This window comes from Vulpes vulpes, chromosome 7, assembly GCF_048418805.1.
Source record: "Vulpes vulpes isolate BD-2025 chromosome 7, VulVul3, whole genome shotgun sequence".
Lineage (NCBI taxonomy): Eukaryota > Metazoa > Chordata > Mammalia > Carnivora > Canidae > Vulpes > Vulpes vulpes.
Window position 1 is genome coordinate 13444776 of NC_132786.1, and position 25396 is coordinate 13470171.

General features: G+C 53.5%; 2 protein-coding genes across 19 annotated transcripts in view; one reads left to right on the top strand and one right to left on the bottom strand.

Annotated features, from left to right (window-relative positions):
- The first annotated feature begins 41 nt into the window (after positions 1 to 41).
- CYREN (cell cycle regulator of NHEJ) overlaps positions 42 to 25396 on the top strand; it is a 27841-nt gene continuing 2486 nt past the window's right edge. Inside the window, exons 1-12 of one of the 16 annotated variants that reach the window (XR_012002462.1) lie at positions 2678 to 3119; positions 3429 to 3549; positions 4306 to 4381; positions 4894 to 5016; positions 5246 to 5478; positions 6065 to 6160; positions 6546 to 7068; positions 8633 to 9248; positions 11013 to 12277; positions 12564 to 17052; positions 21490 to 21874; positions 23264 to 24806. Coding sequence is in view for 2 of the 16 variants with exons in the window: in XM_072762987.1 (XP_072619088.1) it covers positions 3113 to 3119; positions 3429 to 3549; positions 4306 to 4381; positions 5246 to 5506 (465 nt within the window). In the remaining 14 variants the exon portion in view is untranslated. The other 15 variants (XR_012002465.1, XR_012002471.1, XR_012002470.1 and 12 more) reach the window with 15 other exon arrangements.
- Positions 6042 to 21501, bottom strand: TMEM140 (transmembrane protein 140). Of its 3 annotated transcripts, none has more exons than XM_025984516.2 (2): positions 21205 to 21501; positions 6042 to 7511 (listed from the first exon to the last, which is right to left on the bottom strand). In XM_025984516.2, exons 1-2 carry the CDS (start codon positions 21253 to 21255, stop codon positions 6921 to 6923), a joined length of 642 nt encoding a protein of 213 aa, XP_025840301.2. In that variant the 5' UTR covers positions 21256 to 21501; the 3' UTR covers positions 6042 to 6920. The 3 variants fall into 3 exon arrangements, with proteins under 3 accessions (XP_025840301.2, XP_072619090.1, XP_025840302.2); XM_072762989.1 differs by lacking the exon at positions 21205 to 21501 and adding an exon at positions 17402 to 17899; XM_025984517.2 differs by lacking the exon at positions 21205 to 21501 and adding an exon at positions 15910 to 16037.

The window sequence follows — 25396 nt, forward strand, 5'->3', positions numbered from 1 at the left end:
CACAAAACCATGACACTGCCCCAAAACACACAGAAGCCCCCAAACCCCAGGAACCTCTGATCTTTTGAAATTGGCAAAAGGAGGTGGCCAGACCTGCCCCTGTCTGCCTGTCTCTCCTCAGCCTTCACTCCATCCTGAGTGCCGCCTGGTGCTCCCCCCTTTGTCACCTGTCCCCCCTCCAGGAGGAGCTCTTGACCTCCAGGAGAACACGTCAAGACTTAGACTTCCCTGTCCTTCACAAGAGCTGGCCGGGGCACCTGCCCGGGACCCCAGCAAGACTCCTCCCACTTCTTTTGGGCAAGGGCAGCTCATGGGGAAGCCATCAAGCCGGTGCAGCCTCAGGTACCAAGCCCACGGGCTGGGTGTGGGTGTGCCTCGGTCCTCTGGCCACAGCTGCCTGAGAGCCCGGCCTGAGGGCCCCCTCACCAGCCCCCCAACCTGTCTGTGCTTTTTGTGCTTGCCGGCTCCGCTGCACTTGGGAGCACGGCTTTCAAAGCACTTAAGCAGTTGACTCCAGCCTGTGTGCGTCCCACAGCCTGGGGTTCCTACCCCTGCGTGGGCTTCTCTCCCTGCAGCTACTCAGGTACAAAGGCTTCCTGTTCCTCCTCTCTCCTGGGAAGAGGTTTTAGGCAGACACGGAGAGGAGGAGAGATTCCACTAAGAACAAGCGTCTTCTGTTCCTTTATTCACAAAACAAAATGCTGCTTCCTGGGTTAGACTTGGGTTTGTCCTGCCTCAGCTTGGGAGCAGAGGCCCCTGGAGCCAGACCAGCAGGCCCCCCGGGGTGCTGCCCTCCTGAAAAGATGAAGCGGAGTCCAGGTTCAGCCTGCAGCTAGACGACCCCGGGCGCCGCGGCTTGGCCCTGTGACTTGAAACCATTGATCTCGTGAAGCCTCGACTGGGCTAAACCTTCCCGGCCCAGTGGGTGAAAGTGCTGCACATACAGTGGGAGGAGAGCATCTGGTCAGGGTCTGCAAGCCCCCCTGTTGTGCGCCTCCAGCCGCTGGAGGGTCATTATCCCCGTGGCTGATGTGTTAGAAATCACATTTCAAGTGGCTGGTCTCACATTTGGGGGCTGGACGGTCGGTTCTGATCATACTTTCAGCTCCAAGTGCAGCAGGGGAAGGTTGACCTGTGACAGCTTGTGCTCACATGTCTTGTCACGGCCTTGCCCTGGGGCTCCTTTGCCGGCCCCTTAGCCTGCTCTAAGCTGAGTGTGCGTCTTAAACTGGATGCGAGCTCCACGCGTCCACTGCAGGTCCCGGGGCCAGGCTGAACTTGACCGCAAAGCACCGAGGACACCTGGGGAGCTTTGTGGAGCCGCCGAGGGAACACCTGCACCGATCTGAATGTTCAGTGTTAGTGGCACCTACTTTTAAGATAGCAAATCTAAGCAGAGGCTTTCGTTTCTTTTACTGCACCCAAGGGGCTTACCCTGGGCCCTCTCTCCCTGGGATGTGTACCCCCAGCAAGGAGAGTCAGACTTGGTCCCTGTGGGAATCCCGAGCTTTTTTTTTCCTTTTTTTTTAAAATGCAGACCCTCTTCCTCTCACCCTAATTTCCGACTCGGGGGTGGGGGTGGCCCAGGAGTTGACACTCCAGTAAAGTCTGACTGGCAAACCTCAAATGGAGCCATGTTTGGGGACTATAAAAAATATTCCACTAAGTAGAACATTATTCTTGACACTTGTTGAAAACATCAAGGCAGGCTCTTTTCAGGGTCAGATACCATAGGCTCCTGGTCGGGGAGAGCCATGGGGCTTGACAGTGAACGCAGCAGGGAGAAGGGGGTTGCCTGGTCAAGGGGGGCGGCTCTGGTTCCACTCTGCTCCGGGAGGCCTGCTGAAGGCCACCTGGGTGACCACGCGCGCCCTGGAAGGCGGGGAGTGAGGAGAGCCGCCCGCTGTGAGGGCGCTCGGGGTTGGGGGCTGGGGTCCCGGTCCAACGGCTGGACGCTGGCTGCTGCGCCGGGGCCCAGAGGGGCGGGGGAGCCCCAGGGCCGGGCCCAGCGAGGAGCTCAGAGGGGCCCCGGGTAGGGTCCGCCTGAGTAGGGTCCGCCCGAATCGCAGGAGTCCGGGGCAGGGCGGGGCGGCTGCCTGCGGGCGGCGAGCAGGTCCCCGCGCGGGCGAAGCGGGGCCGGGACTGGGGCGCGCGGGGGCGGCGGGGGCGCGCGCGGGGGCGGCCGGGGCGGGGGGGCGCGCGCAGGGGCGGCCGGGGCGGCCGGGGCGGGGGGGCGGCGGGGGCGCGCGCAGGGGCGGCCGGGGCGGGGGGGCGGCGGGGGCGCGCGCAGGGCCGGCCGGGTCCCGCCGCCCGGGTCCCGCCGCCCGGAAGCCCGGAGGCCCCGGAAGCCCGGGGGCGGGGAGGCCGAGCCCGAGGAGCGCGCGGTCCCCGAGCCCGGCCCGGCAGCCCTCCCTCCGCCCGCCCGGTGGAGGTGGAGGTGCCCGCGCGTCCCTCCGCTCCCGGCCCCGGCGTGGCGGGCGGCGCGGGTCCGCGGGGATCGGGGCGCGGGCTCGCTCGCCTCTGCCGCTGGAGCCCGGGCTCGCGGCCGCCGACCGGCGGGGTGAGGCCGGGGTCGGGCCGGCCGAGAGGCTGCGGGGCCCCGCTGGCTGCGCCCAACCTCCTTGCGACCTTGCGCACTTCGCAGCCCCTGACGGGGTACCCCGCCTTCCAGGTGAGCGATAAACGGTGACGACGGGGAGAGGGCTCCGGCCCGTCTCGGCTGACCTCTGCCCCAGTGCGGTCCTGGGCGGAGCCCTGCGCTGCGGGTGGGAGGCGGAGCCTGGGACCCGGGAGAGCCCGGGGCGGGGACTGAGTCTTGGGGGGGGGAGGAGAGGCCGCAGGGAGTGCGGGGGCCGGGCTTGGGGGTGCCCCGAGGCCACGCCAGGCCTCCCCAGGCCCCACCCCCTCCCCCGGCCCTCCTCCCGTCCCTGCCACCCCTCCCCCATCCCTTTTGCCCCTCCCCCATCCCTGCCCCTCTCCCGGATCCCTGTCCTCCTCCCCATCCCTGCTGCGGGCTAGAATCTGGCCTGTCAGATGAATCTTTTGGATTAAGGGAGTGTGGGTGAATTAAAGTGGTCCTGGGGTTCCCTGTAACTGCACCAAGGTCGAGGAAATGACAGGTCTGGAGTTGGGGAGGTGAGGGAGAGAGGATGGAAGATACTTTAAGGGTGGGGCAGGCTGGGCACCCAGGAACAGCCAGCATCTGGGCCCTGCTCTTTGCCCAGCTAACCTCTGGCCTGTCCTGACCAGTAATTACAGTTGATGGCTGGGAGTACTCTGACTTACTAGAATTCGCTAAACTTTGTTCTTTGTAGGAATTAAGATATGACTCCCATGCAGGACAAACCTGGAATTCCTGGTGTGATGAGAATGGGGTTTGCTGTCCTGATTTAGAAAAGCAAGTCATTAAGCCTGGGCTCTGACTTCAGGAAAGAAAAGAGAGATGGAAGCTGTAAAATCCGGGGATAAGAAGAGGGTCCTTCCCGCATGGATGACAACCCAGGAGACCCCCAAGCCAAAGAGGGCAGTGCAGGGAGCTGCTGCAGCAAGGTGGGGCAACTTCTGGTTGGGGACCTGGGGAAACAGGAGGAGGGAGGTTTTGTGGGCATCACACTTGCTGGGGCTGAACCTTCCGGTGCTGGGGGAGCAGGAGGTGGTGGGTGTTCCAGGGTCCCAGGCCCCAGATGCCTCCGCAGGGTGCTGGTGCAGCTCCCCGGCCAGGCCTCAGATGTCAGCTCCCAGGCAACACTCCCTTTCTGGCTAATGCGCAGTAGCCAAACTCTCAGATACCAGTTGTCCAAGATGCTGGTATCTTCATTTGCAACAAGCATTGTGACCGTTAAGTGGTCAAGTTCAGTGGACCAGGGGCCAGTCTGCCTGCAGGAAGATCGGGAACAGATGAGCAGCAGTCACTGGAGCAGCATGAAATCAGCTGAATGATAGTGGTTTGGGGGAGTCCTCAGCCCACCGGGGAGGGAGCGTCCCTACATCCTCCTAGGCCCGGCACTCAGTGCTCCTCTCCCTGGCTCTTCTTACTGACCCACCTTCCTTCAGACCTGCTGGGTCCTGCTTTATAGTGGCCATGGGTGCAGGTGGGTTTTGGTCATGACTCGGCCTGATAACCTGTCATCTGACCCGCTGGAGTCCGTTGTGTGGGGCCAGGGGCTCCAAGGAGCGGCCCTCATACCCTGTTCCAGTGGCGGCAGGTGGGAGGGCCCTGGGCTGGGACTCTTGCTCTCCTTCTCTTTCCCCTTGTGAGACCTGAGACCCGCCTGTCCCCATCTGAGCACCATACCTTCCTTTCAGACTGTCTGCAGTGAGGACTACGTACTGCATGAGTGAGGCCGAGATGGTAGACGTTGCTCTGGGGATCCTGATTGAGGTAAAGTCCACTGTGGCTCTTAGTCATGACCAGAAACTGCGCTGGGCCCTCGGTTAATGGCACCAAAAGAGACGCCCTGCGTTCTCAGGTGGCCTCGGGGAACCCCGTCCCCTGTCATCCCATGTCTTCCACCTGTCCCGTGTCTAGCACATCTCTCATGGTCCCACTCCCCTTGGCCTCTCCCTGTGTGAGATGTGACTCAGTGTTTGGGTGGGACACCTGGGGCGGGAGTGGCCGTGGGAGGGAGGGCAGCTGTCCCTGGCGTGACTGGGCTGGTAGCTGGAGGCAATGGGGAGCCTTTAGATGCTTATGTTCTTGGTGGGGTCTCAGTTGGGTGAGGTGACTCCTTAGCCGAATGCCCCCACCCAGGTTTCTTGGCTCCTGAAGCAAATAGTGGTTGTACCACTGTAGCGTTGTGTGTATGTTGACTGGGTACTTCTGTATATATTGGCTCACTGAATCCTTGCCGTCACCTGGCGATGGTTATTTCAGATATTATCCCCATTTTACAGATAAAGGAATTGAGGCCCAGGCCTTTTCCCATAGTGACACAGCCAGCAAGTGACAGACCCAAGGCCCGCACTCAAGTTTTGTGTCCCGTGCTCCTTCCTGTCACCCCTGCCTTTCCAGATACGGTTTTCCTAGTGTTCTTTTCCACCCTGGTATTCCTCAGGGGTGGGGAGGGGAGGGGACGGGAGGCTCTGATTTAGGAGCGCCGCTTGACCTGGTCACTTGACCTGGTCACACGCTGGCTTCACGGTGGCTTCTGCACATGCTCTGCTTCGCTGATGATGGATAAACCCGCACATTCCTTCGGGAAACAACACAATGTCTGTTTTCACTGTTGTCTCTTCTACTCCACAGGCCCGGAAACAGGAAGAGCCCTGGGAGTCAGCGACTCCGGCTGGTGCCGATAAGCCAGAGCTGTTCCCAGCCCGCTTAGCGTGGGCCCCGAGTTCCCCTGGGAGTAGAAGTGAGGATGAGGACAATGGGAAGGAGGCCCCTACTCAGGACCTCGGCCCCCAGCAGGGACCCGCGGGGCCTGACTCTGCGTGCCGCTCGAGCCCTGACCAGGACGAGGATGAGGACATGCTGAAGTATGTCAGGGAAATATTTTTCAGCTAAAGGACACACTTCCCAGGACTTTCTGCTGGGGCCTGAGGGAAGCCGGCTCACCGGCCCTGCCTGTCGGGGCCTCCCTCCCCCGACCTCCTTGGAAGGCAGGCCCCGGATGCTCTGAGCCCTGGGCGCTGTCCTGTTGGGATGCGCTTCCCCTGGACTCTGTACTGCGCCTCCTCCACCTGGAGGGTCAGCCCTGGGGAAAAGGCAGACATGGGGTCAAACCCACTGGAAACAAGGGGTTAACTTACTAATCTTGAAAGGAGGGAGAGTATGGTGGTGAAGTTCACTGGAATTCCTACCGCTTAAGGAGGAGGCCTATTTTAGACCTAGTTTCCATGACTCGAGCGGCCCTGGAGGCAGCTGCCCACCCAGCGCCACTATGCTCTCCTCTGCCTGGGGCCCTGACTGGAAGGCCTCCGGTCTCCGGCCCGCGCCCCCACTTCCTTCCCTGGCTGGCTCCGCCTGGGTCCCTGGGCAGTCGTGAAACCCGAGTGGGGCTGCAGCCCACGGGAAACTCTTAAGGACCAGACACCCAGAGTCCATATTTCTGTCTTTATTCAGTGCGGCTTTTGACAGGCGTGGGACGAGGCAGTCCTTTGCTGTGTGGGGTCATCAGTGCGCTGCGTGGAGAAATACAAACAGTTCCCCAAGGCCAAGGTTGTGTTTCTGTCCTTTCCAGTTCTGGGTGGAGAAGGGAAGGGATGCGGTCTCCGTGTGCACTGGGACTGTTCTGCTCGCCTGGGTCACGTGCAAGTAGGGAGTTGCCCTCCGACCCCCTGATTTGTCTGGTTTCAGGTCCAGGAGACCCTCAAAGCCACCAAGGCCTCAGTTTGTGCCCATGGCTTCTGTCTTGAGTGAATCCCTCAAGGGGTCACCCCTGGGCCCATCCCATGACACCCACCATGGAGAGGGGGAGCTTGCTCACCAGGGCCCAAGGGAGACGCCGAGGCACTCTTGGCCCTCTCTCTTGTTCTCTCTCTCTCAGAATGTTCCCCATTTGTAGCCATGAATCCTCACTGGGTTCAACTTCGACATTTGGCAGATTATCCTGGAAATCAGACCTCGTGACAGGAATCTCCTGTCATTCTGAGGATGACGTAAGAACGGCCTGCTCAGATCAGTGCATTGAAGCAGGACTTCTTGTGACCGTGAGCTATGCGGGTTTGAGGTGTCCTTGAGAGCCCTAGAAGCCCCGTAGGACGGACAACCCTGCACTCAGGTTGTCCTGCCATTGCTGCCTCCTGGCTTTCTTGACCCGGGGTACCCCACCTTCACCCTGGAGGGGCCCCGTCTGCTAGAGCTTGAGATCGGCATTTGCTATGAAACAGGCTGAGAAGACATACCAGCCCCTCGGTTTTCTGGCACCTTCTCTGAGCGAGATTCAGACTGAACTCTGGCAATCATGTTTTTGACAGAACTAGCAGCTGTCAAGCTTGCTCTTGTCCTCTGCCCTCCGAGGGAACACAACCGTGGCCATCAGCAGGAGGACGAGCAAGGCCTGGGCAGCACCCAGAGCCAGGAACCCAGGCCCCAGGAGGGAGAGCCTGACCCACTTCCACGTATAGGTGAGGAAGAGGCCCAGGCCACTGGCCAGCAGCACAGATGCCATGGCCAGGAAGCCCACTGCCAGCTGCCATTCTCCGTCGTTACCGTTGCACCAGGCCAGGAACAGAGGCAGGGGGACAAAGAGAGAGAAGACCAGGGCCCCATATGCACCCAGCCTGGCCAGGGCCAGGCCGGCCCGCGGCACGCCCAGGGCCTCCAGCTCGGGGAACTGGTGACACTGGAGGGAGCCGGTGCCCTCGTTCCACAGGCAGAAGTTGTAGAAGCCGATTCTGAGGTTGGGCAAATCCGTGAGGTTGCCGGCCTTCCAGAGGAGAGTGTAGAACAGCAGGGAGATGACCACCACCGTGACTAACATGATGCCCAGGAAGAGCAGCTGGTTGCCCCTCCTGGGCCTCGGGAGGGCCATTTTCTCCTGCCCTGTGCTCCGCTGCCTCCTGGGGACCTGCGGGAAGTCACATCAGTGAGCGCCCGGGCTCTCCCCCAGCCTCCTCACAAGCTCAGGTTCTCCCTTCTGGAATTCCAGGAGCCTGTGGACCGCCCTCCCAGGCGCAGGGAGCAGGGAGTCCGGGAAAGTGAGGCCTCCGCTGTCCAGCCCGGGGCAGATGGGGGTGCCTGTGGCTGACCCCTGCCCTCTGAACAAAGACCTCGCTGCCCTTTCAACCGCAGGCCCCTGCAAACATCCGTGAGGGAGTCTCTCAGGTCCTTCCGAGGATGGGCTTGTCAGGGGTGAAGGAGGAGCCTCTTGGTCCCTGGGGGCCAGGAGCTGGGGGACGGCCGAAGGCACAGGGGTCCCCAGTTCTCAGGGCCACAGCCATGCCCCCCGGGGGCTGTGAGAACCACCGTCAATGGGACCCAGGCAGTCAAATCAGACCTTCTAGGGTTAGGGCCAGGCCCTGGTGGTTCTAGAAGCTCAGAAGCTCATGCTCACAGGAGCTGGGGTTGAGGAGCTCTGCAGACTGCTCTCTGAGCTCACCTGCCCTGCTCTGGGAGTCAGGACTCGCTGAAGACAAGACGCCACTTGGTCATGAAATCACACAGTCATACTCACTACTTTCTTAAGTGTCCCTGAGGACGATGGTAATTATCAGGATCTCGGAAAATACTTTTTAAAAGAAGAAATACAAAAAAGAGCCTCTTATCCCACCACATACATAAAACCACTATTAATTCCCTACCGGTAGTTTTTTCCTATGTGCTGATGTTTTCATTAAATAATTATAGGGTTGACCGCAAGGATTTTCTCACTGAATATTCTGAAACTTTCTCAAAGCTGTTAAATGGTCTTCAAAAACATTAATGGCCGCATAATAGCTCATGAGCACATGATTGACTTGTTTCCATTCTTCACCATTATAAACACAGTCCTGCCCTACGGTTCTGACTTTGCCTTAGGCCAGGTGTCCACGAGTATGGTCACTGAGTCCAAGGTAGAAATATTTTTTTAGTGATTTTACTGCATATTGCCCAATCGGTCTGCAGAAAACTTAACTGTAGCCCCTCTCATATAGCATACACCTTCCTCATCAAACCTGAAAAATCTTTTCACTCCATTTTTACTCCTAGGACTTCCCTAAATTGGCCCCTACAACAGTCGTCTGCATATTTGTAAAATATGGGAGTAAAACAGCCACCGACATTCTGGAATGCTCAGGAACTCCCGGCTGCCAGCCTCACTAGACACCAGGTGCAGGGGACAAAATCTAGAGTGGTGTCCTGGCCTGGGGTGAGCAGGGGTGGGAGGCTCCCTCGGAAGGGACCCCGGGAAGGAGCAGCCCCCTCCCTGTCCCTCAGGTGCCTGGAAGAAAGGGCCGTCTGGCCACATCCCTCATTTGTTCTGCACAAACAAAGTACCCAGGCGGGGAAGAAGAACACTCATGAGGGGACAGGATGTGGGCCGCCGGGGCCACCAAGCCAGAGGCTGCAGACGGCAGGGGACAGCTCCCAAGGCTGGCAAGCCCACGGCGTGGCTGGGAGACCCACCCTTGCTTCATAGCTGGACAGCTTTGGATTGTCCTCCCCTGGTGGCAGGGACAGGGGAGCAGCCTGGGGCCTAACAGGGCCACTGGTTTCATTCACAAGGAACTGTCAACCTGGTCACCGCCCAGAGACCGCACCTCCTAACACCATCACACAGAGGACAATCCTTCACCCTTCAGCAGGTGGCTCGTCAGAGACCTGAGTAAGTGCAAACAATGAGATTTCTCAGTAACTCCTTAGGCAGAGAGCTGGGGACGCTGCCTGGGGGCCAGGCCGGAGCCCCCTTAGGAGGTTTCGGATTCATGAGGATGTGGACACATGGGGACGCAGGCTGCGACGACCAGGGCCCATGGCTTCTTCAGGGGAGCTGGGCAGGGAGGCCCTGCAGTGGAAGTGTGAGGGGCCTGTCCTCCCCGCCCCCTCACTGCCCCCTTTGGAGGCCTGAATTAATGAAGCCCAGGAGGCCTGAGGCCCTGTCTGAATGTAGCCGGGAGGTTCTTGGAGAGCTGGTGCTGCACAGCAAGGCCTCCCAGGTCCTCAGGGGTCTTCAGTGTCCCCCGGACCCCGCAGGGAGGGGTTTGTATGGTTCTGCATATTTAACCAACACCTGTAAGAACCCGTATCTGTGGTTTTTAGTGGATTTAGGTATCAGGGTGTGGAACAGGTTTCCAGGCTGGAACCCCCATTTGAACAAGGGTTTGATAGGAAACGAGGTTTGACTAGGCCCCGCTGCTTATGCCTGACAGAGCAGGAGCCGGGCTGGCTTCCTAGGAACGCTCCCTCTCATCGCCCCTGTTCCAAGCCTATTCCACCTGGGTTCCAAAACTCGCTATTATTAAGCACTTTTGACTTGAAGACAGAGCCCCCCACCCCCACCCCATGCAAAAGGCTTGGGGCCCCAGAGGGGGGACCGTGGCAGCTGCCTCTGGCCGAGGCTCCCTTTGCGGGCTCCTGGCCTTTGTCTGGGGTTTCCTCTCTTTCTCCCAGCTGCCCTTTGGGAGGTCTTCAGTGGAGGCTGCACTAAAGAAAGATGGAGCTGGGAAGCCCGGGAGCGGGGAGCGGCGCAGGGGGAGGAGGAGGTCGCCCCTAGTGTCCCTTCTCCCTGGTCCTTACAGGCAGAGAGTTCAGGACCAGCTCCTGGGGTCTGGAGCTTGCAGTCAAGGCCACCTGGCACCACATGCACCTGCTCCCTGTGCTGAACCCCTGCTCTGTTCAGCGGCAAGGTGCGGGTGGCCCCATCCCTGAGCCTGCTCCCCAGCCCACCCACTGTGGGGTCCCACCTGCTGTCTGGCTCCAATGCTGCTGACTTCCCCCAACCACCTCTGCCATCCACCTTATCCCCAGGATGGTGCCTGAGACACACTAGGAACTTTTTTTGAATGAATGAGCTTGGGAGGGAGGGAGGGAGGGAAGGAAGGAAAAATGCCCTGTGGCATCCTGTAGTCACTCCTGCTCCTTGTCACACACCCACCCTGACAAGCCAGCAAAGCTGTGGCTGCGGACCCCTGGAGAGACTTGGGACCAGCGGACAGGGCTGGAGGCCAGTCGTGGCTCCTTTGTCTAAACGTTGGAAGCCAACGGGTGTTTGGCTGGAAAGCCCCGTGGCGCTCTTCTCTGCTGCCCTCAGGGCCTGGCCCTGGCTCTTGTGGCTTTGAACAATCCTAGTAATCCCGTTCTGGCCACTGGGAGCTTTCCAATCCTTGGGACGGTAACCGGGAAGGCTGTTCAATCGCTGCTATTTTTTAGCTGAACTTTTTTCCGGTTTATAATAAAGCAGTAGATGCTGATTGTAAACAAACAAACAAACAACAACAAAAAAAAAACAGAAAAATTTGTGAATGACTAAAAATCGTCTATAACTTTGGATGGCGGTAGGAATCACCACTGCGGACATCACGCTTCCTTCCATAGCGTTGTTTGACGCAGCCGGGCTCACAGAAGTCTGTGTTTGCATCCCACTCCGCAGGTGCCCAATGCACGCGGTCCGCTGTCCGACCTTATTCGGCAAGACTAGAAGTAACTGCGCTGGACATTGTGGATCCTCATTTCTTGCTCGATGTTGTGGATCCTCATTTCTTGCCACTGACACTTGCTTCTCAGGATGCCCGAGGGGGCCTCACACTGCCGGGTCACGGAATCCCAGGGCACTTTCCACGCTGTCCTAGTACGCTTGTTCCCCTGCTCGCTGCCTCCCTCTGTGACCCTCGTACACACGCATCCATCACACGCCCATGCACGAATTCTCGTCCATCACTGTGCAGATCACAGCCTTCCTTCCATGCTACCCTTTCCTCGTGTCCCAGTGACTGGGACTCCCACAAAACCCCCTTCTCCTCTACTCCGTCTTCTGTAAGAACAACCAAGCCCACCACCCCCCCTCCGTTGGTCCATTCTTTTCAATTTGTTCTTCCTGCCCTGGGTCTGATGACATCCAGCACCCAGAGGGTCTCCAGAGCCTGGCACCTCTCTTGCCAGGTGCCTCATTCATCCCTGCATGCCCCTGTCACGTGCCGTGCCCCGCGGTGGCCTCGCAGAGCAACCCTGCACCTCTTTAGGCCAGACGGTGGCTCGTCCACCAGACGCGGGGCTTCTAGTCCCCTTGGAACGTGTTGCCGAGCTCCGTGTGCAGCCCTGGTTAGCACCTCAACCTTAACAGGCCCAGTGGCCAGCACCCCTGGGGCCCCCTTCCCGATCTCTCTCCACAGCTCTTTTGCCACCTACCATCCTTAGCCTTTCCTTGTCCCCCCTCACTCGCCCCAGTGGGGTGGAGGCAAGGAATTTGATCCGCTGCCCATTCCTAGGTGTCTGCGGCCGGCTGGCCGTTTATCTACCAGAAATCTGTCTTTTACTGCTCTGGCCCCGGCACCAGGCACCCGGTAGGCACTCGAGGTCTCTTCAGTGACATGTGGATGACTGGATGGATGTTGCCAATGGCACACAGACTTGCTCAGACTCCTCCCGTGTTTTATTTTTTCCCCCATCTACATCTCTGTCCTGGTGGTCATCCTCCTTCTGGCCCCTCATTCTTCCATGTGATGGGAGCCCTCTACAAGATGCTCCTCTCTCTCGGATGTGTCACCTGAGCCGCACAGTGAGAGCACACGAGGTACGGGGCCCTTGGAGGCCAAGGGCTCGGCCACGAGCCGTCGCCACCAGGGCCTACAGGGCTGCCTGGTGGAGGCCGGATCGTATCATTTTGGTGTCGGAACAGAAGCTTGGAAGAGAAAACAGGTGGGTCCCTAGGTTGCTGTCAGTTCTAAGTTCACCTCCGGGGGCCTTTTCATTAATGGCTTCAGACATCTGGAGGGGGCAGCAGTGGGAGGGCAGGAGGGCAAGCTTCAGGAATTCTCTGGGCAGTGGAAGGCCTTGAGCACCAGCTCTAACCGGATCGCAGGCTCATTCATAGTTGACACCAGGCCGCAGCCCTCCTGGGTGTTCCCTGAGAGCCGGGCCTGGGCTGGGCCTGTACTAGGTGCTGCCTCATTGGGTTCTTAGGGTTCTCATCTCTGTTTTCCAGAGGAGCACACAGGGAAGGTCCCCAAGCCCCCGTGGCCAGTGGACAGTGACACCCGTCCGGCAGGAGGCTGTAACAACTACGGACCTGTGTCCATGGAGCCGCCAGCAGGCCTGCCAGGCACTGCCATCCGGAGACATGTGGAATCAGCGCTCTGGGTTCAAGTCCCAGGTCTGCCCTTTACCTGCTGCGGTCCTTCACTTCACTTCCCAGGGCCCAGCATTGTCAGCGTAAAGCGAGTCCACTGGAACCGGTTCTGGAGGCGTCCTAGGAACTGAGTGAGATGATGATGTGTGGCTCGGGGAGCGTTATCTAGGAAGAACTAGCTCCATCACTGTCATCACTGAGAGGAAACTGGAAGTCAGAGAAGGGAAGGCCAGGGCTGGGGTCGTGGGGTCCGCATGGGCCTCGGAGCCGGCCGCCACCCCCCCCACCCCCCCCCACCCCCCTGCATCCCTTCTGGAAGGCGCCGCGGGCCTGTGCCTGGGGTGGGAGCGGGAATCCTGTCCCTACGTGGGATTGGGGTGAAAAGGAAGGTGGGGGCAGGCGGAGGAAGGGGGCTGGGAGTGCAGCAGGAGCAGAGAGAGGGGGAGGACCTGCAGGGGGAATAGAGCCAGAGGACGGGTGGGACAGGGTTGGGCGAGCTGAGCACTGTGCGGTGAGCAGAGGCCTCGGCCGGGTTCCTCTCCCTGGCCGGACACAGGAGCAGTGTGGTCATGGTCTGGGTGTGGCTCTGACACAAATAAAAGGGAAGAAGAAGGGGAAATGTGTCATATTTCCTTTGGCTGAAATATGAGCCCGGGTTCCTACTGTTCAGAGGGGGCGGGGGCAGCGCCCAGGTTCCAGGCCCCAGGCCAGCTCGATTCTGCACATAAACAAAAGCAGCTTCACCAGCAGAAACACTAGGACACCACGAGGCTGCCCCCCACCCCCCCACCCCCCCGTAGGGTCAAAATCATGGGCCCCTAGAGCCCCGTGACACCGAGAGGGCCCGTCTCAGTGGCTCTGTTGATGTTCATTTGCTTTCTGCTCATTTGTTTTGCCAGGTACTAGCCCTCACAAGCAGGTGATCCAGCTGCAGGCAGGGCTGGAAAATAATTCAGAGGGAGACACGGTTCTTCTCCCTGAGTCCATGCCTGCACCTCGGACCCCTCCCATCTGGTCCTTGTGGTGACGCTCCCCTGCTAGTCTAGTTGGCGGGAGGCCGAGGTTGGGGTTCACAGGACCTGAGGCACAGTCTGGAGGCAAGTAGTCCTGGAGACTAGGGCTGCTCGTGGTCCTCCTGCCGGGCCCTCTCCCCGAATCCCCAGGGAGAGTCACACCCTCCTCCTACTGAGGAGGCCCGGGGTTCCACCTTCTGACCCCATTAATGGCACCTTCTGGATGGTTCCCTCTGCTGTAGGCCTTCTGGAATCTGGCAATCGGGGCAAACCAGGGGCCTGGCTTCACCGAGCCTGCCTTCTTTCTCGTTGGGGAGACCAATGCCAATGGTATACTTTTAAAAAGATAATTGTGATTTTTAAAAACGATGTGGGAAGGAAATAAACAGGATGAAGTAAAGGTGAAGGTGACAGGAGGAAGCCATTCATCTCCCTCAGTGGATCAGGGAAGGCCTGCACGTGGAGGAGATGTTGGGTTTGAGGCCTGAGGGGTGAGAAAGAGCCACCCTGAGTGGGGCCAGGGGCAGAGCCTTCCAGGAAGAGATAGCAGTTGTCATAAACACACGGTTGGGAGAGGAGCCGATTTCCAGGGCCGGGGTGGCTGCAGCCCCATGACTGAGATGAGGCCTGGCGGGTGAGTGGACCCAGGTCACTGAGGGCCTTGTAGGTCAGGGTGAGAGGTGCGGAGTATAATCTTCTGAGTGTCCTGTTAACGCCTGTCGCTGTGCACACAGGGAGCTGGGCTCCCAGGCAGCAGGCTGAGGGCATAGGCAGGGCAGAGGCCTGGGGTGACCTCACTCCCATGCTGCCAACTAGCCCTGCGGGAAGCACCAAGGCCTCCCTTAATGGAGGTAGCTGCACCCAAGAGGAGGAGGAGGTAGAGAGGAACAGTCACTAAGACCTAGATCTTAAATTTTGCAAGAGGTTTGTAGACAGTTGGCTGGAGAGATGATCCAGGTTCCCAGGAACCTGACCTCTATCCTCACACAGGAGCACACGGTTGCTCCATGGCGAGTTTGTAATGCATCCAAAAGGGCTCCAAGATGCACCCAAGGAACTCCAAGAAAGCAAATCCTGCCAAATGGAGTCCTGATGCTGTGCGGCCTCCCCCTCCAGCCTTCGGGGCCAGTATTTGGGAAGCTCAGGAAACGTCAGTCTCAGGGCTGGCGTGGGCTGTTCCTTCCCGCCCTCTGCCCGGTTAGCACCCCCACACCCCTACTGCTGCCACCCACATGGAAGGTGACTCTCCTCACAAAAGCGCTGGGCATCTCGGGATCACCTCCCAAAGTCTGTTGAAGTCTAGGTTTGGGCTGACAAACCGAATTCCCTGTGGACTGCCACCACACGTGGGGCTGCATGGGGCCCAGCCCAAGGCCTGGTTCCCTGCCTGCACAGCACCCGTCAAGCTCAGTTGCTAAAGAGAACGTGCTGTCCATGTATTCGATGATTAAATTTGCAGGTATCTGTCACACTTATTAAATCACTTGAAAATATACCATTCTGAGGCCGACAGCAGGCCAGAGTAACTGAACTAAAGTAATACAGATCCCAGGTAGATTCCTAGAAAAGATGGGGGAAACTGGGCCCAAACCTCCAGAATGGTAGTAATCTGCCCCCCGACCCGGGGTACTAGGATGGACAGCTCAAGAGTAGAAGATCTCAGAAAAGCCACACATAGTTCATAACTATGCTAACTTCATAGTTAATATGTGATAAAAGTGGCATTCTAGTCCAGTGGAAGGTTTTCCATTAACCCGTGCGAAAGCAATCGATGAGCTAACTGAAAACAAAACTAGTTTAAGTCCTCATCTCACGCCACATATCAAAGTAAATTTCACGTGAATCCAAGCGTGAAATGTGAACTGAGGACAGAAAGGAAAGATCTGGAAAAAAATCAAGATCTGACTTGCAAACGGGAAAGAGCACTTTGAACTTAAGAGCAAACTGAAGTCACAAAAAAGTGACAAAAGTACAGATTTAACTGCTTACAAAGATACATTTCCATATAGCAAAGGCAATATAATAAAGTTACAAGTCGGTGAGTGTGGCAAATATCTGCAATAAACATGAAATGATCCATATTACTAATACACCTGCTGTTCATACAAATAGATAAGGAAAACATTAACCCCCATAGAAACGGACAAAGATGTGAAGACGTTTCAGAAGAGGTCTGCCAAAGTAGGTACCTTTTACCAGATGTGTGGGAGCTTCCCTCCACCGAGTGATTCTCTGTGACACTAGCTGGTGTCCTATTTACCTGAATTCTGACACTATCCACTCGAAGAGAGTGCCAGGTCCCAAGGGCAAAGGGCTTAGTCCCAAGAGAGCCACCTCCCCACCTCCAGAGGAGGCTTCATGACCTGGCTCGAAGGATGACATCACTGGGCGTGGGTGACTAAATGTCCAGCCAGCCTGCCTCCCCAAGGGTTGTGGGGTGAGGCTCTAGGAAGTTCCCCTCTAATCCTAAGGTGGCCTCCCCTGGTGACCAAACCCTGCCTGCAGGGACTTGTCAAAATTCAGCTCATCAACCTAAATCCAGATATGGTTGAAAGGAGTTTGTTATGACTAAAGACACTGTTGTCTCTCTATTATCACTTGGGAAATTCCAAGGGTTTGGGGAGCTCCGTGCCAAGAGGAGAAAGGCCAAATACAGAACCTTCTTGCACAAATCACTAGATCTCATGAGCTAACATGAAAAAAGTCTATACCTTTGGTAATATAAGCAAAGATATGCCAAGTCAAATAACCTCTGAGTTTTCCTATCAAACTGCAGGTGAAAGTGGCTGACAGCGAGTGTGCGGGAAGCCGGCGTGTTCCTATGGTCACGGTCACGGGTGGGGGGGGTGGGGGGGTGGGAGGGGTGGGGGGGTGGGGGGGGTGGCACAGATGGTGGTCAAACACTCATGCAAGCTTTCCAGGAGGCATCTGGCAATACGCACAGCAGCCCCTCAACATGGTCCTGTCTTGTCGGCCTACTCAGTCCACTTAGGAGTTCACGGAGATGCGATCCATGATTCCTGTACAGGAATGCGCAGCACAGAATCTGGCAAAAGGTGTGAAGGGACTTGAGTGCCTGCCACCGGGAGGGCAACTACGGCAGGTCAAGGCGATGGGAGTCTTGCAGACTCTAGGAAGGCCGGGCCAGACCCGCCCTGGGTGGCAGGACTGGAGAAGAGCCAAGGAAGCATGGTCGAGCCTCGGCGGGAGGCCGCGACACCCATCCCCGGGGGGTGGCACCATGGACAGTTGTTCTCTTTCTGCGTGAGAAATAGTTCCAGAATCACGTGTTTCTGCAAAAGTGAAACGCAGCAAACGGCCTTCACGGGGAGGTAAGATAGGGCAGGCGTGGCTGCGGGGGACGCCGGCCGGGGAGAGGGGCGGGCGGCCCGGGGTCGTCCTACCCGCTGCAGCTCGGCTTGGGCGCGGCCTGGGGGGGGATGGAGCGGGATGGAGCGGCGAGGAGCACAGCAGCCCTGCGTGCGCCTGTGCCTGTGCGCCCCGAGGGAGCCCCCGTCAGCCATCCAGGAAACAGAAGCAGCAGCCGGACTCGAGCGGGGAGATGGGGGGCGCGTCCTGTGCCTGGGGCGGCCCGTGGGCGCTGCTGCGGGGGCTGCGGTGGGGCCCGGCGCCCCGGGGCGGGGGGGCGGGGGGCGGAGCGGCCGCGGGGCCGGTACTTACGCTCCGAGGAGGCCGGGCGGGGTCGGGGCCGCGCTGCCGGGGGCGGCGGGGGGGCCGGTGCGCCGCGGGAGCTCGGGGCGCTCGAGCCGGAGCGGTGGTGCCGCCGCTGCCCCCGCCCCCCGCCGATTTCACTTTCATTTCCCCGCCGCCGGGGGCTCGTGACTTCGCAGAGGAGGGGCCGTCCTGAGGCTGCGGCCGAGCCCGACGCCCGCCCCGCGCCCCGCGCCCCGCTGCACCTGCTCGGCCCCCTGGAGGTGGGCGCGGGGCCGCTGCTGGGGGCCCCCCCCCGTCCCCGCGGGCGTCCTGGCGCACGGGCGCGGCCGCGAGGTCCAGGTGGGAGCAGAGCTGGCTCGGGGCGCCGAACCGGAGCCCCCACCTCCCCAGGCCATGTCTTCCCCCGTGCAGTTCCCTTGAACCCAGACCCTAGAAAGCCGAGGTCTGCTAGGAGAGAGGCAGGCTCTGGGGTCGGGCCTCCCTGCTACAGGCAGCACAGTAGCTCGCCGAGCTGAGCATCGGCGCCGGAGTCCCACCTGTGAAACGGAAACAGTGCAAACTGGAGCTAATGTGCGGGTGCTGAGTGCTGGGTGCCGAGTGCTGGGTGCCGGTGCTGGGTGCACAGTGATGGCCCCCGTGGAGATTAAAAGCAGGATTTCTAAATACTTAGTGATACTGCCCTTCAAGGCAGACACAAAATTAACTTTCTGGCACATCTAGATAAAATAGTTCCTGTGAAAATGGAGTGCCCGTGAGCACAGTGATGTAGTCTACAAGAGACAGAAAAACATTTTAAAAAATGTGTTTGAATATAACGCCCATAGTTTCAAAAGAACCCCACAGTTCTCTGCAGTTCCTCATGAAAAGCCGCAATCGCAAGCTCTCCCTTCTCCTCCAGAGGCAAATAGTTGCACCTGTTTGAGCGGGATCCCTTAGGTCAGTTCTCAAAATTAACCTGCTTGTATCCGGCCCTCCTGGTTTTCCAGTTTCAGGCATAATCTATTGACTCTCAACTGTAACAGATGAAGATTTAATTTCTTCTCCCAGACTCCATGTGCCTCAAACGGGTCTTATCTTCCTCCTCCTTCCAAACTGGGTATATGAAGATTTTGTTTATTTATATTTTTAAAGATTTATTTTTTTATGATAGAGAGAGAAGCAGGCTCCATGCCGGGAGCCTGACGTGGGACTCGATCCTGGGACTCCAGGTTCGCACCCTGGGCCAAAGGCAGGTGCTAAACCGCTGAGCCACCCAGGGATCCCCTGAAGATTTTGTTTAAACCAGTATTCAAGGTCTGCAAATATAACACACAGTAGGGGAACCTACTTAAAAAATTGTGACTTTTTTTTTTCCTTCCCCATGTAACTGTTAATCTTCCCTGAAGATGATAATTGCCTTAATTCTTTGTTTGCTTGGACTTCTATGTACTTAACACCAATCCAACCTGCAAATTAACTGAATAAAGTCTAAGGACATTTAAGTGTTGAATACATGAACAAATCAGAAATTACAAATTTCAGAAAATTACAAAATAAGAAACAAAGGGTTGTAACTTGCAAGTCCCTTAATCTATGAATTTAGAACTGATAAAAAATACTGATAGGTTTAACTCTGATGTCTTTACTGTTCCAGTTTTTCATTGTGTTAAAACTAATATTACCAATAAAGTTTCTTGGGTAAATATTAAGCTACTTTTACAGATTTCTAATGATGTATTGAAATAATCTCCACCCCCTCCCTCAAATAGCCTGCCTGGTTTTATAAACTGTCAATGATGGTTTAAATAATAGTAAAGATGCAATATTTACATCCTTTCATTCTAGGGGACTCAATGAAAGAAAAATAATGTATCATAATTAAGTTAAACCCACCTATATTTAAAAAATGCTCTCAGGCATTATAATTCTATTAAACATCAATTAAGAGCAAACAAAAAATAGCAGCAATTAAAGTGTTCAACAGAGGTAAATCTAAATTGCTTTTTTAATGTTTTTTTTTCCAGCTGTACTGATTGACAAATCTTGCATATATTTAAAGTATATAACATAATTGAATATACATATACATTGTGGAATGATTACTACAATCAAGTTAGTTAATATATCCATCACTTGACTTATGTTTTGCGGGGTGGTAACACTTGAGATCTACTTTCTAAGCAAACTGACAGATTAATTAAGAAAATGATTCTATATTATATAATCTATATTCTTATATATATTGGGATATCACTCAGCCATGAGAAAGAAATCCTGCTTTTGCAATAACATGGATGAAACTGGAGGACATTATACTAAGTGAAATAAACCAGACACAGACTAATACTGCAGGATCTCATGTATGAAATCTAAAAAAAAAAAAAAAAATCAAACCCACAATAACATAGAATATAGCTGAGTTTATCAGAGGCTGGGTTGAGGGGAAAAAGGGGAGATTTGATCAAATGATATAGTCTTTCAGTTTATCAGATGATTCTGGAGACTAATGGACAGCATGGTGATTATAGATAATAGTTATGTATTGTGGACTTGAAATCTAAATTACTTTTGAAGAGAAAAAAAGCAGATGTCCTGCCGTGGGTGTGGATGTTCAGGGGTCAGCTGCATTGATGTCTGAGTTAGACCTGCATGTGACCCTGGGTCCCTGTGAATTCATGGCCTAACTGTCCTCTTTTCCTTTGGGAAAAAGGAGTTGCCATCATCTGAGGGATTTTCTCTAAAGAGTAGGTAAACTTACCACCTGAGCACAGAGATTTTATGGGCTCCTTGGAAGGGTTTCAATCCCTCTTTGAGCATATATGTTCATTTATTTATTTGTTTATTCATTTGAGAATGAATATTGTGTTTGCGCACAGGAGTAAGTGGAGGAGGCGCAGAGGGAGAGGGAGAGAGAGAATCTCCAGCAGATTCCCCACTGAGTGCGAAGCCTGCCACAGGGCTCGATCCCACAATCCTGAGATCATGACCTGAACTGAAACCAAGAGTTAGATGCTTAATCAACTCAGCCACCCAGGTGCCAGGATCTTGTCTGTTCTTAAAGAACAGACATTATCACATAATAACATGGCAGTTTGGAGAGCTCACTCTTTGATTCATTTTTGAGAGGTCTCCTGGGTCCTCAAGTGAAGAGGTCATCCTATTCACATTTCTCTTAAGTGCTGCCAAACAGTTTGTACCTTCAGAGGACTGGCCTCTACGAGAGGTGATTCAAGAGATCCACAGCCTTGTATAAACTCATTTAATCTTTTCACTGACATAACAATGTTCTTCAACTAGGACAGAAGAGCATTTGGCTACCTCTTTCATATTCTTTAAAGTATGGTGGCTTCTTATTAAAAATTTTTAAAAAATCGGAGCAGCGTATACTGAAGGGAAACCCCAAAGGGCTTGGTCTCAAGTAGTCAGATACTTCCACCAAGCCCTGCTCTAGGACCAAGCTGGAAAGATATTTTTGTGGTAGTCCAGAGATGCTCATGGCTGCAGGGCCACTGAAGCTTGTTGCTTGTTATTGGTGTCTGGTGGACCACAACTATCTGTCTAAAACAGACTAGAGCCTTCCAACCCAAGCCAGACTAGCAGTAAAGCAGAGAAGGGAGGCCTGGTTGATTAAAATGCTACACCCCAACTTTGCTGCTACACACACACACACACACACACACACACAGTCCATTTTGTATTGTGCACTGAGGGAAATATAAACACGCTAATCGCAGCTAGAGGAGACTAACCCACAAGCTCTGGCCACTGTAGGCCCCACCTGACACTATGCAAAACCTAGAGGATCCAAGTAGCGGCGCGCTATAACCTACCTCCTCGGCATGCATGGGGAGACGTGTGTAGTACGGGACTCCTGGGCCCATATTCTGGGGTGAGCCTCCTTCTTCTGAGTTAGTTTCCTTCTGCAGGTTCGAAGCCAGATAATACTTGTCAAGGTCACAAGGATCTCCCTTCCCTGTAGGCTTGTGTGAGCCTGTGTCTGGTCAGTGCAGACAAGCTGGGTCGGAGGGGCGAAGGGACTCACCAGAGGGGTGAGTCTGCACTGTTAAGAATCCAGGAGAACTGCTCGTATCTTAACATTTCCTGTTTTTTTTCAGTGGAGCTCTGCTGCAGTGGAGTCCAAGCGCTCTTGGTGAGGTGACTCATCGACCCAGGCTCCTTCTGTCACATGCTGCCATCGTCAGCGCAGAGTCATCTTAAGACCTGTGGTTACCTCTTTGGAGGAAGCATATTGTTCTCTCAGCTGCATTTGCCATCCTCTGTTTCCCTCTACAGAATCTCACTGTCCTAGTATCTCTCCAGCAGACTGAGGCCCAGAGCCGCTCTTGTCCATCACCCAGGATGCTGCCATGAGCAATTTTCTCCACACAGCCTTTAGCTCTAGGAGGAACAATCAGCAGAGACCGGTGGGGGGATCCTGCAGGTGGCAGAGTTTGGCCCACCTGTTATTGTGGAGAATAGAGGCGCTTGCCAGGCTTAAAGGTGAGGGGGTGAAGATGGCCAATGTTTAGTCAAGTGATAATTGTTTATAATTTATTTGAAACCAGGAAACAGGCTCTTGACTATAGAGAACAAGCTGAGGTTGCTGATGGGGAGGTGGGGCGTGGGTTAAATAGGTGATGGCCATTAAGGAGGGCACTTGTGATGAGCACTGGGTGTTTTTTTTTAATATAAATTTATTTTTTATTGGTGTTCAATTTGCCAGCATATAGAATAACACCCAGGGCTCATCCCGCCAAGTGCCCCCCTCAGCACCCATCACCCAGTCACCCCATCCCCCCACCCACCTCCCCTTCTGCTACCCCTTGTTCGTTTCCCAGAGTTAGGGGTCTCTCATGGTTTGTTTCATCTTAGAAAGCCCTTTGCCTGAGCTAGATTGGTGACAACTTCAGGACCCCAGCTCCTTCAGATGTCACTGCTGCCCTGTATGGGGACTCAAAGATGATATAGAATCTGGGTCATGTTTGCCAAGAGGATGGTGTCACAGTAGATACTCAGCCCTCCTCTTTCATAGTGGCCTCGATTTTTTAAAGGATTTTTTAAAAAAAGATTTTATTTATTTATTCATGAGGGACACAGAGAGAGGCAGAGACACAGGCAGAGGGAGACTCAGGCTCCCTGCAGGGAACCCCATGTGGGACTCGATACCTGAACCCTGGGATCACGCCCTGAGCCTAAGGCAGATGCTGAACTGCTGAGGCACCCAGGCGTCCCTAAAGGATTTTTTTTTTTTTTTTTACCTAGAATTTCAGGTTGTCAGTTTCCTTTCAGTTTGCAATTCCATTTTCCTCTGGTTTCAATAGTTTCTGTAAAGAAATCAGATCCAATTCTTACAGTTTTTCACTTGTATGAAATGTAGCTTCCCCCCACCCTCTAGCTGCTGTTACAATTTTTCTTTTATCTTTGGTTTTTACCAGCTTGACTATGATGTGTTTAGGTATGGTTTTCTTTGTATTTATCCTGCTTAAACTCTGCTGAGCTTCACTTCAGATTTCTTCAAATATTGCTTACCTCATTCTCTTTACTTTTCTCCTTCTGGAACTGTTACACATTAAGAGTTAGAGACTCCATATCCTGAGTGTCTCTTACCCTCTATTCTGGCCTTTTTTTTTTTTTTTTTAAAGTTTCTAAGTTTTATTCTAGATAGCTCCAGTTGACCAGTCTTAAAACTTATTTGGTCTTCTGTTCTTTCTAGCCTGTTGTTAAACCTATGTAATGAATGATTAATTTCAGATATAGTATGTCAATTTGATTCTTTCTTAAAGCCTAATTCTCATTGGAAGAACAAAATTGTTAAAATGTCTTTGCTACCTAGAGCAATCTATATGTTCAATGCGATCTCTATCAAAATACCATCAACTTATTTCACAGAGTTGGAACAAATAATCCTAAAATTTGTATGGAACCAGAAAAGACCCTGAATAACCAAAGGAATGTTGAAAAAGAAAACCAAAACCAGTGGCATCACAATTCCAGACTTCGAGCTCTGTAATCATCAAGACAATGTGGTACTGGCACAAAAACAGACACATAGATCAATATAGAACCCAGAAATGGATCCTCAGCTCTATGGTCAAGTAATCTCTGACAAAGCAGGAAAGAGTATCCTAAAAAAGTCTCTTCAATAAACAGTGTTGGGAAAATTGGACAGCCACATGCAGAAGAGTGAAACCGTACTATTTCCTCACACCATACACAAAAATAGACTCAACATGGATGAAAGACTTATATGTGAGACAGGAATCCATCAAAATCCTAGAGGAGAACTCAGGCAGCAACCTTTATGACCTGACTACAGCAACTTCTTGCTGTAAGTAAGTAATTTGTATTACTAGCAACTTCTGCTAGACACATCTCCAAAAGCAAGGGAAACAAAGGCAAAAATGAACTATTGGGACTTCATCAACATAAGCAGCTTTTGCACAGCAATGGAAACAGTTGACGAAACAAAGTCAACCGACAGAATGGGAGAAGATATTTGCAAATGACTTATCAGACTCAATCACCAAAGAATAATCCAATCAAGAAATGGGCAGAAGACATGAATAGCCATTTCTCCAAAGAAGACATACTAACGGACAACAGACACATGAAAAAATGCTCAACATCACTCGGCATCAAGGAAATATAAATCAAAACCATGATGAGATACCACCTCACACCTGTCAGAATGGCTAAATTAACAAGCCAGGAAATGACAGATGTTGGTGAGGATGCAGAGAAAAGGGAACCCTCATACACTATTGGTGGAAATGCACGCTGGTGCAGCCACTCCAAAAAACAGTATGGAGGTTCCTCAAAAAGTTGAAAATAGAACTACCTTATGATTCAGCAATTGCACTACTAGGTATTTACCACAAAGATACACATTTAGTCATTCAAAGGGGCACCTGCATCCCAATGTTTATAGCAGCAATGTCCACGATAGCCAACTATGTAAAGAGCCCAAACGTCCATTGACAGATGAATGGATAAAGATTTGCTATAGAAATACAATGGAATACTACTATTAGCCACCAAAAAAAAAAAAAAAATCTTGTCATTTGCAATGATGTGACAGGAACTAGAGGATATTATGCTAAGCAAAATAAATCAATCAGAGAAAGACAATTATCATATGATCTCATTTATACGTGGAACTAGGAAACAGGATCATAGAGGAAGAGGGGAAAAAATAAGACAAAATCAGAGAGGTAGACAAACCATAAGAGACTCTTAATCATAGGAAACAAACTCAGTGTTGCTGGAGGGGAGGGTGGGAGGACAAGGTACTGGGTGAGGGGCATTAAGCCTTAGGGCACATGATGTAATGAGCATTGGGTGTTATATAAGACTGATGAAATACTGACCTCTACCTCTGAAACCAATAATATGTTTAGTTTAAATAAAAATAAAGCCTAATTCTGTGTTGAAATACTCCATGTTTTCATTGATTTTACCTTTAATGTCATGTAATTTTTAACATAATGATCATTTGGAAGTCTTTTTCTGTTAACTCCATTTACTGAATTATCTCTGGGTCTGCTTCTGTCTGCTTTCTCTCTTGACTATTGGTCACTTTTTTTTTTTTCCTATCTCCTAATTTTACATGCCAGACAAGGTGTTTTGATACATTGTAGAAGGGCTGGATTATGTTATCTTCAAAGAATGTTTAGTTTTTTTCTGGAAGAATTTGTATTACTAGCAGATTATCTTTATTTTAATCTTTGTTAGAGTGTTCTATTCCAATTTTGTCCTTAGTCCTAGGATATAGCCCTTGCTCCTATGCATGGTCTTTACTCACAGGACATGGTTTTTCTGGGTTTCAATTCAATGTTGAGGATTTTCACCAAGGTCTCTATATTCTGGGTTGGAACTTCAGTGTCTGCCAGGACTCTTTTCTACTCTGTTTACCATACTCTTGCCTTTCTTTACATAAACATCTTAGGATATGGTCAAGAACCTGATGGTAACTTCTACATAGTTTAGGGGCTACTTTTCTGTGGTTCATTCTTTTTCAGTACT

Coding starts and splice junctions, on each gene's coding strand:
- TMEM140 (XM_072762989.1), bottom strand. CDS start 17,539: ATGAAAGTGAAATCGGCGGGGGGCGGGGGCAGCGGCGGCACCACCGCT. Junction 7,512..17,401: donor CCGCCCGGCCTCCTCGGAGC/GTAAGTACCGGC, acceptor GACTTCCCGCAG/GTCCCCAGGAGGCAGCGGAG.